The following is a 13,747-nucleotide window of genomic DNA, read 5'->3' as shown; positions in this document are numbered from 1 at the left end:
ATATATATATATTCTCTCTAATATATATTTATCTTTTATCTGTGTGTTTAGCCGTTTGCTTGGAGTCCAGCTTTCATTTTTGTGTTATATTGCTGCAGTAATCTGAGATCTCATTGGTTGTGATTTATTAATGCATTGGACCTGACCTTTTGCCTTTTCGAATGAGTCTTCTCATATATGCCTTTCCCTGTATTAGCTTTTGCAGACGTTGTCACGCGGAGACATGTCTGCCGCAGATTTCCTCGTGTCAGACGCGGCTCTCGACTACGGAGATGTGGTTTTGTCAGACGATGAGAACCTGGAGGATGAGATCTCCCTTGCCAGCGATCTGGATGAGGATGACGTGGAGGAAGTGAGGAACTGTGAGCAAAAACTGCAGAATAAAAAGAGGTAAGACGGGTCCTCTGAGCTGCTGTATACGGAATTAGGTGTGATTTAGGATGGCTCAGGTCTGTCATGTATGAAATAAGTTCAAAGTGTCACTTTAATGCACAGCTGTCCTTTAAAGATGAACTCCGGGCACAAAACCCTTCATATAATTATATTCCTCAATAGCCACTAAGGATATAAGTCCACTTTGTGAGCACCAAATGCCTTTACAAACAGAGGTATTACCTTGAAAGTTTACTAGTGACATCACCACTGTATTGGACCACTGCAGAGAGCAGAGCTGTGGGAGGGGCCCACCCGGTCCCACCCACTACAGGATACCTGCTGAAAACTACAGGAGGGGGGCAGAGATAAGACCAGTCACCCTGCACAAGGAGAGAGAGCAGCAGTGACTGGTCTTTATTACAGGAGGGGGCGGGGACAAGAACAGTAAGCCTGCACAAGGAGAGAGGGCAGCAGTGACTGGTCTTTATGACAGGAGGGGGCGGGGACAAGACCAGTCACCCTGCACAAGGAGAGAGGGCAGCAGTGACCGGTCTTTATTACAAGAAGTGCACACTGTGTATTTCTACAATATACTTAAACTATCCTGACATCATGCTAAGAATATACTGAAAATATACTGAAAACATCATACTAAGATTATACTGATACTATCCTGACATCATACTAAGATTATACTGATACTATCCTGACATCATACTAAGATTATACTGATACTATCCTGACATCATACTAAGATTATACTAAGATTATACTGACGACATACTGCCAATATACTGATCCTATCCTGACATCATGCTAATAATATACTGACATCATACTAACATTATACTGAAACAAGCTGGTAGATAGTTTCGCAGGTTGACCATTATCTTCCTCTGCTCTCAGAGTTCCAGAACCAGATGAACAGACGCATGAGGTGGATGAAGAGACAACAAACCCTCTGCTGCTGTCCCTGGAGGATAAATCCGAGCGTGAAGAAAGAGATAAGAATTTATGGTTTGGAAAGGTAAGTCAGAGGTCCATTTGAGAACTGCTTATTTGCATTAAAGTGGAACTCTCCAGACTGCCATTTTCTTTATCATACATGGCGGGCAGATTCAGAGAAGATTGGGTAATATGCCGGTATCGCTAGGCGATTGGACACTGGCCAGTGGCAAAAAAATAGGATCTTTGACATAGCAGTAAAATGCATTTCTTGGAGTATGTTGAAGGACACGGCACCCTCCCTTCTATATCCTTTATTGAATACAGAAATGATGGCAATACTTCATACATCTCCCTCGGTAGGGAGGTGACATCTATCAGCTAAGGACACTAGCCAAATCAAAACTGAGGATTCATGGGAGTGGAAGGGATTTTATGAGGTCACATCCCTGGCCAGTGTCTAGTCAATGGCATATTACCCAATCTTCTATGCATCTGCCTGTGTCCTGTACTGTATTCCAAGAAACGGATATTAACCACTTGAAGTCCGGGGTGTTAAACCCCCTTCCCATCCAGGCCATTTTTCAGTATTGAGCGCTGCGGTACTTTGACTGTCGGACGAAAAAATCACGCCATACAACCGATTGGTGGCTATAGAGCCGCTGATCGGTTGCATGTGAAACAGCCGTTAACGGCTGTAAAAACGAGCGGGCCTTTCCTGCCCGCGAGCAGGAAAAAAATGCCATCTGGTGACGGCAACACGCTGATGCGAGTCTGCTGCGGAGAGGTGAGTAACTTTGATCGATCAAAATAATTTTGATCGATCAAAGAAATTAACGATTTATTGACGGCACACCAGAAAATATCTCACGGCACACTAGTGTGCCGCGGCACTGTGGTTGAAAAACGCTGGGCTAATGGTTAGTGAAAAGTCCTATTTTTCATTTTTTTTCACTGTTATGGAGGCCACGTAGTTTGGAGGCTTGACATATTTGGCATCTCTTTACTCAACACAACCTCAACTTTTATTTTGTACAACAAATGGGGTCATATTGTGTTTGTGTGCACTAAAATGTATTATAGTGTGTTTTTATTGAAATTTCTAGTTCTTGTTAAAAATGCAGATTTTAACATGTGAACATTTTTTTAAATTGCTCCAGTAGCAAAGTGATTTGAGGAGCAATGGGAAGGAAGACTGTACGCTGTCAGTTTGTGCCTGCACTGCCCTCTTGTTTATTTAGCCGGGTTTCCTGTTTATTGGGACTCCAGAGTTCTAACAGTCATACATGAAAAAAAACAAACCTCTTCCCTCAATCAAGTCTACAATTACAATGAATTGACTTTTCCAAGAACCAATAGAAAGCTGCAAGCACCAGCACAAACTGCCTCAAGCTTTCCAAGCAATAGATGGTTCACTGAAGCGTAGTGATGTAGATGGCTGCTCGTGGGTGAGCACGTGCAGTATGATGTCATGTCATGATTTTTACAAAGTACCTCAGGGGCCTTCATATTTCCAAAGACAAATTGGGAGTTGTAGTAGTCATTAGCAGTCAATGTAATCTATTCAGTGAGCTGTTTATGGTCTGATGATTGGTGTTTAAAACTATACCGATGCCAAGCTGGTGATTACAGCCTCGGTAAGTTCCAGAGAGGTCCCCATCGCACTCCTTATAGGTATGCTGGGTGATGGTGGATGGCGCCACTTCAAATCCAAGTAGTAAAATGTATCACCAGCACACCAAAGTAAAATCTTCAACGAGTGGTCATTTTATTGATGTACACACATCTAGTCACAAAGCAACGCTTCGGGGGCCGCTCATGGTCTCTTTGTTATGCCTGATGAAGGGACCCTGAGTAGAACCCAGTAACTCTGAATTGACTCACACTGGCATGTCCCGATAACTGTATTCTTCAGTGTGCATATTATTCAGCTCCGGATGCCAAATCGAATCTTACCGCCATTGTCTGTGATATTATTTTTGGTTACCACAGTAAATTGATTGCACAGTATTCGCTGCAGGGCATACCTTGCATTCCCCGTCATTCATTGACGGACACAACTGTGAGTGGATGAGGTTCCTGGGCCCCAGTGAGGTCATGGGGTACTGCTCCCACTTTCCACTAACACCCCCACTTTATTGGCAGATCAGATAGAGTAAGGCCTTAAATATCTTTGCAAAGTGGGATCATTGGTGTCCCTTTTTATATGATTTTTTTTATTTATTTTTTTATCTTTTGTATTTTACCTTCTACAGCAGCAGCTTTGTTAAGTAGCTTCTTTCTTTTGTTACAGGGAATATTCTCATCTATACTACAGTCTGATGTTGATGAGGAGATGGAAATTAAACAGGCCACAATCTTACAGGAGAGCAAACAAGGTACTGCACTGGAAACCATAAGGGGTCGTATTAGCATTGTGTTGTATTTTTGCATGTTATTACCTAGGCGTGTCCTACTGACCAATTCACAAATAAGTAGTCCGGCTCTATTATATACAGACGTTGTATTTAGTAAGCTCTCAGTATTTCTGCACAGATGTTTTCGACTCTGTGTTGTGAGACTTAAACTGACAGGCAACACAACCACAACAACGTTAGATAGGTGTCTTCCTAATTTACTTATAATCGGCCATCTCATAGGGCAAATCAATAAATAACAGTCAATTGGCTGTAATTGGTAACCCCTGCCCTAAACAATCCCCCCTCTGCAGATCTGGACTTGCCAAGATCCAACGGGAACGACTCAGGTTTTCGTTTGCATCCAGTGCCTTGATGCTCCCTTGGCACATTGCAACCCCATAGACATCCACGCGGCCATCTTCCTGCTGAGAGATGAATGCTACCAGGAGGGAGGGGGGACTTGCCGTGCTGGATGTCAACAAACAGCAGAGCAGTGGCCTTTAGATCTCCAGTATCTATGAAACTCTGAACTGTACTCTTGCCTAACATAAAGGTTTCATAGTATCCTGCAGATGGTAGTATGCCACGAAACTGCACAGAATTGATAAAGTCACAATCTCTTGTTTGGATACTACGCGGGAGTATGTTCCATTTGATTAAACTACACTCTAGCTTCATGATGGGGCAGCTGAATCCTTAAGGCTAGGAAAAATTTTTCTATGTCTGTGAAGGGTCTCATTCATCCAGGTCATGGTATATCTGTAACAAATCAAGTCAACTGGGCTTGCTGTATTTTTCTTAAGGACGTTTCGCTGGTCATCCGACTATCTTTCTTAATTCAGAATGACTTGTACAACAATTCTCTGGGAATAAATATGGTGAATGTTGCTCCAATCCACATAATCTGTTAATCGTAACCAGCATGGCGGGTCAGAAACCTCATGGAGATAAGGTCTTGATTGAATTTGCATAATTGGAGCTAGCCGGTATTATTAACCTGCCCAGAGACAAGTGGTAAAACCTATGGATTGACAGGCAAATGTTGATGTTCCTTAGCCCACTGTGAACGCTTTTAAATAAGAAAGATACCCTGTGTGGTCAACCACTGTTATGCCCCATACGACAGAGGCTGTGATGGCTTGTGCATCCCAGATCTGGGTGTCGTTCCTAATTTTGTTGCTGTAATATTTCTTTTACCATGGGCTAAGACGTTGCCTCTATGGCACAATTCACCAACTGTTCCATCCATTTATTTTGAGCTCTGAGTTCTCCTTGCATTCCTTTGATGAATGACTGGTGACCTTGTCATGCAGTATTCTGTTCCATGCAACCTTTAATGAATTTTCCTTCAAAATATCTCAAAGAAATCACCAAGGCCAGAGTTGATCAATTCATAGTTTGTCATATCACAGTCCTGCTAAGGGGTGAGTGGAGGTCCCTGACAGCAGTAAGGTCCTAATGGAAAAACAAGCACTGCAGCCCATCTTCATTCTAGTACTTCCACACAAAATGGAGAGAATAATGCTGCTTCGCTTAACACCTTATAAATGAGTCACCCAATTATTGATGTGTAGGACCCAAGACACAAGAGAAGAAGAAAGACAGGAAGAAAAAACGCCACTCAGAAGAAACCACAACAGAGGCCAACACAGAAACACAGTCAAGGGGTCCTGAAACGTCTGCAGAGGTTGTAAATCAGCCTGCAGCTACTGAAGACTCCAGTGACTCCGATAGTGATAGCAGTGATGACGATGAAGGGTGAGTTGGTGGGTAAGGCCTGCTGTGAATTGTGTTTGTAAAGCAGGACAGCCTTTATTTATAATGTCTTCTCCATGTATGTGTTCTGTAGGCATATCAAATCTTTGAAGAGGAATCTTGGAAAAAGGGGAAATGAGGATGAGACAGATGACTTTGAAGTGGTTCCAATAGAACGTCCAGGTTGGTATCTTAACGTTGAGTTCCAGTTTCTACCGGGGTGTTTTCAAACAATTGGAAGGTGCCTGAACTACCATGTTGTAGTATATGTTTTTAAACACATAAAGCTATAAGGCGATATAACAAGAATGATCCATATAGTATGTGACCAATATAAACTGGTACGACCAGCTCCAGGTATCCGTATAAGGTCAATAAATAGCAATGACGGTCTCTTGTCAATACATTCAGACTCATCATCTAGAACAGTGCCTGATTATTTTGTAGTGATGAAGACCGGAAATAATGTTTAAATCTGTACTCCATACCCCTCCTCCTTTCCATCACCCCCTACCTCCCTTGAGGCCTCCACCAGTGAATGCATAATGCACCGTTTTCTGATGTCTTCCAGCTGGGCACATGATGCACTGGATGCAGGGATCATTTCCCTATAGCTGACCCTGTCGCATGTGGTCTTGGCCAATCAATTATTGAGTTTTTAGCATAGAAAAGGAGCCTGATATGCTTATGATGTTATGTGAGTCTAAATCTTCCTCGTTTTTGAAAATGTAAGTAATCCACCCATAATCTGTTCATTGATGTTCATGCTGAAGGGATTGTTAATCTAAGTTGATACTTTTGACAGCTAGTGCCTGAGCACAGTGTCGGCCAACCTGGCTATTGCTGACCACTTTGGTCCCCCCTAACAATGAGGAACCAATCATGCAGTCTTTATTTCGGTTAATCATCTGATCATTAGGGATGCACCGTTACTAGTATTGGTGGCGATACCGAGTATTTAGGCGAGTACTCCTACTTGGCCATATGCTCCCGATGCCTATCCTGAACTTCCAGTATCAGGAAGCCGGGAGGCGCATCATTACCCGCTGCCCGACTTCCTGATTGACCAGGCAGCTGCTTCCATGCTCCCTTGTCACCAGGGAGCATGGAGCTGGCTTCTTGGCCAATCAGCAAGCCAGGAGGTGAATGATGAGTCACCCCTCGGCTTCCTGATTGGCCAGGTAGCTGGCTCCATACTCCATCACTTTGGGCAGGAAGCCGTCTTCATGCTCCCTCGTTACAATCAGGAAGCCTGGACGTTGTGTAATGACTCGCCGCCCATCTCCCTGATTAGTCGAGAAGCTGGCTAATCAGGAAGCCCGGCGGCGAGTAATTACCCGCTCCCCGTCGTCCTGATTGGCCAGAAAGCCGCCTCCGTGCTTCCTCAACATCTGGTGGCGAGGGAGCATGGAGCTTCCCGGCTAATCGGGAAGCCAGGTGGCAAGTCATTACGCCGCTCGACTTCCTGGTTAATCAGGAAGCTCGCCGGCAGGGTCATTACACGCGCTCGACTTCCTTAATGGGACTTCCAATATCGTTATTGGCGAGTACTGTAGAAATAATTTTGGTACTCCTACTCGATACCAAAAAAAACGATATTGGTGCATCCCTAATCATTATGGCATATGGAGGCTTAATTCAGGGAAAAAAGTTTTCAGCCTGCAGGTTCCACTCTTTATTAATGTAGTTGTGTGGCACAATTACAATATTAAAAAAGAAAAAGAAATTCATCCATTTGTAAACCTACATGGAGCCCACAGAAGTCAGGAGAAACACATTTTAGCCTCCAATATTAGGAATGCTTTGGAAAATGTTTTTTGTGTGTTTCTCGCCAGGCCTGCTTACAGGTAACCAGTTTGGTTTGCTGAACATAGTGGTTGCTAACCTCAGGCTTTTGTTTTTGCAGTGAAGCGCTCTCGTGTCCTGGATCCAGAAGGTTTGGCCATTGGAACCATCATTGCCACATCTAAGAAAGCCACCAGAGATCTGATAGACAACTCCTTTAACAAGTCAGTACTTCTGCAGTGCAATTCTCTTACCATTGATTTGATTTTTTTGGGGTGTGAATAGAATGGGGCAGAATTAGATCCCTTGCCAGGTTTGGGGAAGGGGGGGAATGCTACTAAGGGCTGTTATGAGCTCTACATCTGATTGTCATCTCCGGTATACATTACTATAGATACTGTACCTTACTGAGGATCAAATGACCGTAACACTATTCTTCATGGATCTTCTGATCTATGGTATTTATAGTGGGGAAAGTAAGGCCCAGATCCCCCACCCCTTCCTATCTAACCTTTTCTGTAGCAGTCAGTCAGTCAGAGAAGAAGTAAAAGGGAATACTGTAGAGTGTTACTTGAGTGACATCTCTAACTCTGGGGCTGCTGACATCACATCCAAGATGGCGGTGCCCAGCAGACATTTTGGGGCTTTTAGATGTCTACACAAAGGAGGCTTTTACAGGTCAATAACATGCATAAATGCTCATATAACCTTCTGGAAATATTCAGAGTCTCCATAAAATATATTTAAAGAGTAATGCCAGTTGGGGTAACTGCAGTGTGTGATATTTGATGAGAAACTGGAATTACCCTTTAAAGCCAAAACGTGTATTTTAATTTTTTTGGATAGATTTAAGATGGCCATACAGCAGAGGTGAACAGGAGAAATCATTTGATTCCCTCCCCGCTGCAGGCCTGAAAATTCCCAGCCTAACAGTGACTTCAGCCAGTGATCTGCAGTCACTGTTCAGGTATTCTGTGTCTGTGGGACCTGGCAGAGACCCCTCTGTTTCTGAGCATCCGAGCATCCATTGGATTTCTTTTCAAGGTGGTGGGGTGTAGGGGATTGGTGGATCACAGCAGGACAACGCTGGATTCGGTGGCCAGGTGATTATGCTATCTAAACTCAACCCAGCGCACAAGGTAAAACGGTGTTGAAAGCAAATTAACTGCATGTGGGGGGGGTTAAGATCCTCTGAGCTACATGCCCCCCTGGCTTCATGTGCTTCATTTTTCAACTTCTTCACAGACGTGCCCATAATGACGTGGAAGACGAACTTCCAGACTGGTTTATCTCTGAAGAACGCAAGCATCGGAATGTCCAGGTTCCTGTGGACCGCCAAACAATGGAGGAATACCGCCGAAGGCAACGAGAGCTGAACGCTCGACCAATTAAGAAGGTGGCTGAAGCAAAAGCCAGAAAGCGAAGAAGGGTGAGATGATGCGCCTTGTGATTTATGATTTCAATGACGGGTGGCCTCAGGCAAAGCTGACAGTGAAACTCCAATTCAGTGCACATAAATACCCCATCTGGTCAGCTGTCATTAGATTTTGTTATCCGCCAGTGACAGGAGTCGGCGCTATAGAGGAGGCATCGGCTTATGCGGCTCTGCTCCCTCCGGTGCCGCCTCGCTTCCTCTAGCGCTGGCTTAGTTGGCACCACTGATTCTCTCCTGCGGCTCTTCAAGTTCCCCCTTATGCCACCACGGGCCCTGGGAATAGTCACAACTAAGTCTTATTTTCAGGGTAGGTCTTATATTTTAGCAATTCCCATAAACAGTACTAGGTCTTATTTTCGGGGGTAGGTCTTATTTTCGGGGGAAACAGGGTATCTATCTATCTAGAGATATATATATATATATATTAGCCAATACCGAGTATTGGGGTGAGTACTCGTACCTGCCCACAATGCTCCCATACTTACCCCTGATTTCCTGTGGCAGTGTCGCGAGGGAACGTGGAGCCGGGCGGTGGGTAATGACTCGCCACTGGCTTCCTGATTGGCTGGGAAGCTGGCTCCATGCTGTTTGGCCAGGAAGCCGGCTTCTCAGCCAATCAGTTTTGAGCCGGCCAAACAGGATGGAGCTGGCTTCCCGGCCAATCAGGAAGCCGTGCGGCGGGTAATGACCAGCCTCCCTAATTGGCCAGGAAGCCAGCTTCATGGATTTATTTTTTTGGTGTAATATTGCGTTATGGCCACTAGATCATACTAGAGGAGCATTGGAAATCAGTATCTAAGTATTACAGTGTCATCTAGTGGCCATAATGTGATATTACATGGGAAAAAAAGATTTCAAATAACATTGCCTTGTGAAGAAGCAACTAAAGAGCATTTGTTTTGGCATAAAACTGCAGAGAACGAACGCTGACAGATATTCCCTGGGCAAAGGGCCCTGTGAAAAGTTTCTAAATATGCCCCTTAGTGAATTATTTCTTACCTTGATTATTGGCAGGAGCGTCCTGTTTGTGGCTTTGAGTTGCTGGCAAATAAGAGGCTCATGTGCATAAGTCATTATTTTATTTTTTTAATGTTTGCTGTGCAGATGCTAAAGAAGATGGAGCAAGCCAAGAGAAAAGCAGAAGCAGTGGTGAACACCATAGACATCTCGGAGAGAGAAAAAGCTGCCCAACTCCGCAGGTAGGTGCCTTTTCCTGGGCATTATGAGTACAGCATTCCTGTATTATACACCGGCTAGGGCAATGATGGACAACCTCAGCACTCCAGCTGTGATAAAACTACTGCTCTACTACACATGGCAGCACAGTGGCATAACCAATCAGGAATATCTGCTTCTGCCTTGCAGCACTGGGGGTCCCTGGTTCGAATCCCGGCCAGGGTCACTATCTGCAAGGAGTTTGCATGTTCTCCCTGTGCTTGCCTGGTTTCCTTCCACACTCCAAAGACCTGCTGGTAGGTTAATTGGCTCCTTTCTAAGTTGGCCCTCTGTGTATGTATGTGAGATAGGGACCTTAGATTGTAAGCTTCTTGAGGGTAGGGACTGATGTGAACGTGCAACTATGTAAAGTGCTGTGTAATTTGTTGGCGCTATATAAATACCTATAATAATAATAATACTACCTCTGCGAGTCATGTCTGGCGGTCAGTCTTCTAATTCCTCATGGGACCTGTAGTTCTACAACAGCTGGAGTGCTGAGGTTGCCTAACTCTGGGGTAGGGGGCTCCCTTTGCTCTTAATTTTATGTGACACCGATCACGTATTTAACAACCTTCCTATGAGGCTGCTGAGGTCCATGATGACATGATTGCATCCCACAATTCCTGTAGATGTTTCGGCTGTACAATCAAGCTACCAATAAACAAAGCCTGGAGACACCAGAGACGTAGGGAGCCTTTGCGGGACATTATTTTAGGGGCTTAAACCCCTTCGCTGCCAGGGACATAAGTGTAAAAAAGTTTATTCATTTTACTCAACTTAAATTTTTTAAATAAAAATGAAAGCCCCTGCGTATACAGGCATGTGTTGGGTGAACCTATGTATGAAAATGACATTTACGCTCCACATGTTAGATATCACCGCGCAGCCTGGAGTTTGAGCAATAATTCCAGGGCTATTATTTTTTTAAATAAAATTAATTTATTAATTTTATTATTCTAATTGGACCATTATTCGCAGTTAACTCCCAACTGAAGACCTATAAAGGCATTTAAAGCATTGCCTATGAACAACTTTGGGTATCACAGTTTTCCGCCGCTTCACAGGCTAATGCAATTTTGAGAATTGGCATGTTTGGTATCTATTTATTCGGCACACTCTTATTTTATATTTTTTCCATGCACTAAAAGGAAGTGGAATGCATTTTTGGTGTAAAATTTGAGTTTGATAAACTGTTGCGCTTAAATTGTGTGACATAAAAAATTGTAACTGCCTCCATTTTATTTCCCAAGCTCTCTGTTTTCAGGAAATGTTTAATGGAAGGGGGGGGGGGGGCTTTAATCAATTTTCAGGTCTGAATTGCCCTTTTTAACGTGTGCAAAAAAAAATTCAAAATCGGCTCTGGCAGCAAAAGTGTAAAAGCAGATCGTCATCCTGAAAAAAACAAAAAATTGCTCCATGCTCCGCTCCTGGTGCCTCCTGTGATATCCACGTCATATATCCCAGGAGGCATCGTCTTCCATACAACGGATTGAGGAAGATGGCGGGCCTGGTGGCGTGTTATTTGGGGGCCAGCTGCCTAACCCCGAAGGGACAGCTGGCTGCCAATGACGTCAGGATAGAAGATGGCAGCGAGGGACCCGGCCGTGCGGCAAGAGGACAGAGATCACAGCAGGACAATGCTGGGTGGGTGAGTAAGTGAATTAAAGACAACCCAGAATTGGATTAAAAAGGGGGGGTGAAGTTTCTGGTTAAAGGAGAACTATGAGGCGAGTGCTTTTCACTCACCTCATAGTTCTAGCCGACCTGTGACAATGAGACTGTCACAGGTCGGCTCAGTAGATCGGGAGGTGAGCGAACACATACCGGCGTTCGCTCACTTCTCGATCCTGTCACGGCGCTCTGCTGTGACGGGAGGGGCTGGATTCCCCGCTCCGATCCTCCAGCGCTGACTGGCGGAACGGACGGGGGAGGGGGCGGGTACAGCTGCCTCTGCCTCTAGATAGGCAGAGCCAGCTGTCACTCACGCAGCTGGGCAGATCCAGACATAATTGTCGGGATCCGCTTCAGCGTCTCAGTATACCACGAGCTGTAGCTTGCGGTATACTGAGATTAGGGTGACGGGAGGACACTAGTTTGTACTACTAAGTACTTACTACTACTACTACTTACCCCATAGTTCTCCTTTAAGTAAATTTTTCATGTCAAAAACACATTTTAACATTAAATGAAACCACATACGGTAGTAAGAGGTTAAAAAGTCAGTTTGGACAATTCTGAACCTGCCCTCCTGAGGACATTAAGATTAAAGTGCACCTGTCATTTAGCAGTCATTGACGTTCTGTAATGGTTTACTTATGACTTCTTGCTGTTCACATTTGCAGTGTATATAAGAAAGCCGGGCTCGGGAAGGAGAAACGCCAAGTGACATATGTGGTATCCAAGAAAGGAGCTGGAAAGAAGGTGCGCCGTCCTCCTGGAATCAAAGGGCAGTTTAAGGTTGTGGACGGGAGAATGAAGAAGGACATGAGAGGAGAGCAGAGACGACAACAGAGGAAGAGGAAGTAGTCATCACATGGGGGGATCCTAAGTGCCTGTGCGGGTCATGTGACTCCTCTATAGATATTGTATATCTTGTATGACCTGATCGCTGTAGTCTAATACCAGTTACTGTTTGTCTTCATGGAACAATGAGGGGCTTCTGTACTCCTTGGTTTGAAATGGAAGCTCAATTCCGTTTGTTGGGAACTTGTTTCTTAAATTGGGCTTCGTGTGGGCAATAAATCGCCAGTAAATACACGAATGGACACTTGTTATCTTTTATTTAAAGGACAACTGTATTATTAAAAGCTTTCCTTTAATGTATACTTCCCATGAGTCAGCCTGTTTGGTTACATACTTATTTTCCTCCGTTTCCAGTGACCTTCACTGAGCAGCCCTGCCTGGTGTTGCACAGCCTTTCCTACAAAAACATCCCAGCCGGGTCCTCTTTGTGTGCATGCATGCCGCTGCCCCATTCATTCCTATAGGAGAGCTGTACTCGTGGTGGCCTCCCATAAGAATGACTGGGACTACAGCAAACGCATGCACTACGATGACCTGCCAGGGATGTTTTCACAGGAAAGGTTGCATGATCTTTACTGAGCAGCCGTGCCTGGTGCCGCACAGCCTCTTCTATAAAAAATGCCCCTTGATGGGTCCTCTTAGTTCACATGCATGCCGTTGCTCCATTCATTTATACAAAATGTCCCAGTTGGGACATTTTTGTATGAATTAATGGGGCAGAGGCATGCATGCGCACCAAGAGGACCCAATTGGGACTTTTGTGTATGAATAAATGGGGTAGAGGCATGCATGTGCACCAAAATGTCCCAATTGGGTCCTCTTGGTAAACATGTATGCCTCTGCCCCATTCATTCATACAAAAAATGTCTTGGTTGGGTACTCTTGGTGCGCATGTGTGTCATTCATACAAAAATGTCTTGGTTGGGTACTCTTGGTGTGCATGTGTGTCATTCATACAAAAATGTCTTGGTTGGGTACTCTTGGTGTGCATGTGTGTCGATGCCCCATTCAATCCTATGGAAGAGCCATACTCCTGGTAAAACTCTCCCATAGGAATGTCTGGGACTGCAGCACAAGTGCTCAGAGATGACCTGGCAGGGGGAATATGAGTCGGTCACCGCCACACAGTGAAGAAAGTTGGAAGGCGTTGGTAAGAAAGTATTATACCAGGTGAGCCACATTCATGAAGGGGGGGGGGTTTCCGTAAAGGAAAAATTGTTCTAAAAGCACATTTTTCCTTCAACATCAGAACTCTGTACAATTTAATCTATGTGGCTCACTAAGTATTTGCAATCTACAACATATGCTGGGG

General features: G+C 44.5%; 1 protein-coding gene across 1 annotated transcript in view; it reads left to right on the top strand.

Moving 5' to 3' along the window:
* The window catches only part of FTSJ3 (FtsJ homolog 3), a 42,414-nt gene extending 29,819 nt beyond the window's left edge, over positions 1-12,595 (top strand). Inside the window, exons 14-22 of the mRNA XM_018565718.1 lie at positions 197-390; positions 1,282-1,402; positions 3,614-3,698; positions 5,294-5,477; positions 5,569-5,657; positions 7,381-7,483; positions 8,505-8,688; positions 9,799-9,893; positions 12,255-12,595. Coding sequence (XP_018421220.1) covers positions 197-390; positions 1,282-1,402; positions 3,614-3,698; positions 5,294-5,477; positions 5,569-5,657; positions 7,381-7,483; positions 8,505-8,688; positions 9,799-9,893; positions 12,255-12,438 — 1,239 coding nt within the window. The 3' untranslated portion in view covers positions 12,439-12,595. The remainder of the gene's footprint in view (positions 1-196; positions 391-1,281; positions 1,403-3,613; positions 3,699-5,293; positions 5,478-5,568; positions 5,658-7,380; positions 7,484-8,504; positions 8,689-9,798; positions 9,894-12,254) is intronic.
* Positions 12,596-13,747: the final 1,152 nt, after the last annotated feature.

Source organism: Nanorana parkeri, unplaced genomic scaffold (assembly GCF_000935625.1).
Source record: "Nanorana parkeri isolate BGI_ZX_2015 unplaced genomic scaffold, ASM93562v1 scaffold880, whole genome shotgun sequence".
NCBI lineage: Eukaryota > Metazoa > Chordata > Amphibia > Anura > Dicroglossidae > Nanorana > Nanorana parkeri.
Note: the sequence above shows the minus strand (reverse complement) of the source record. Positions and strands in the feature narration are given on the sequence as shown.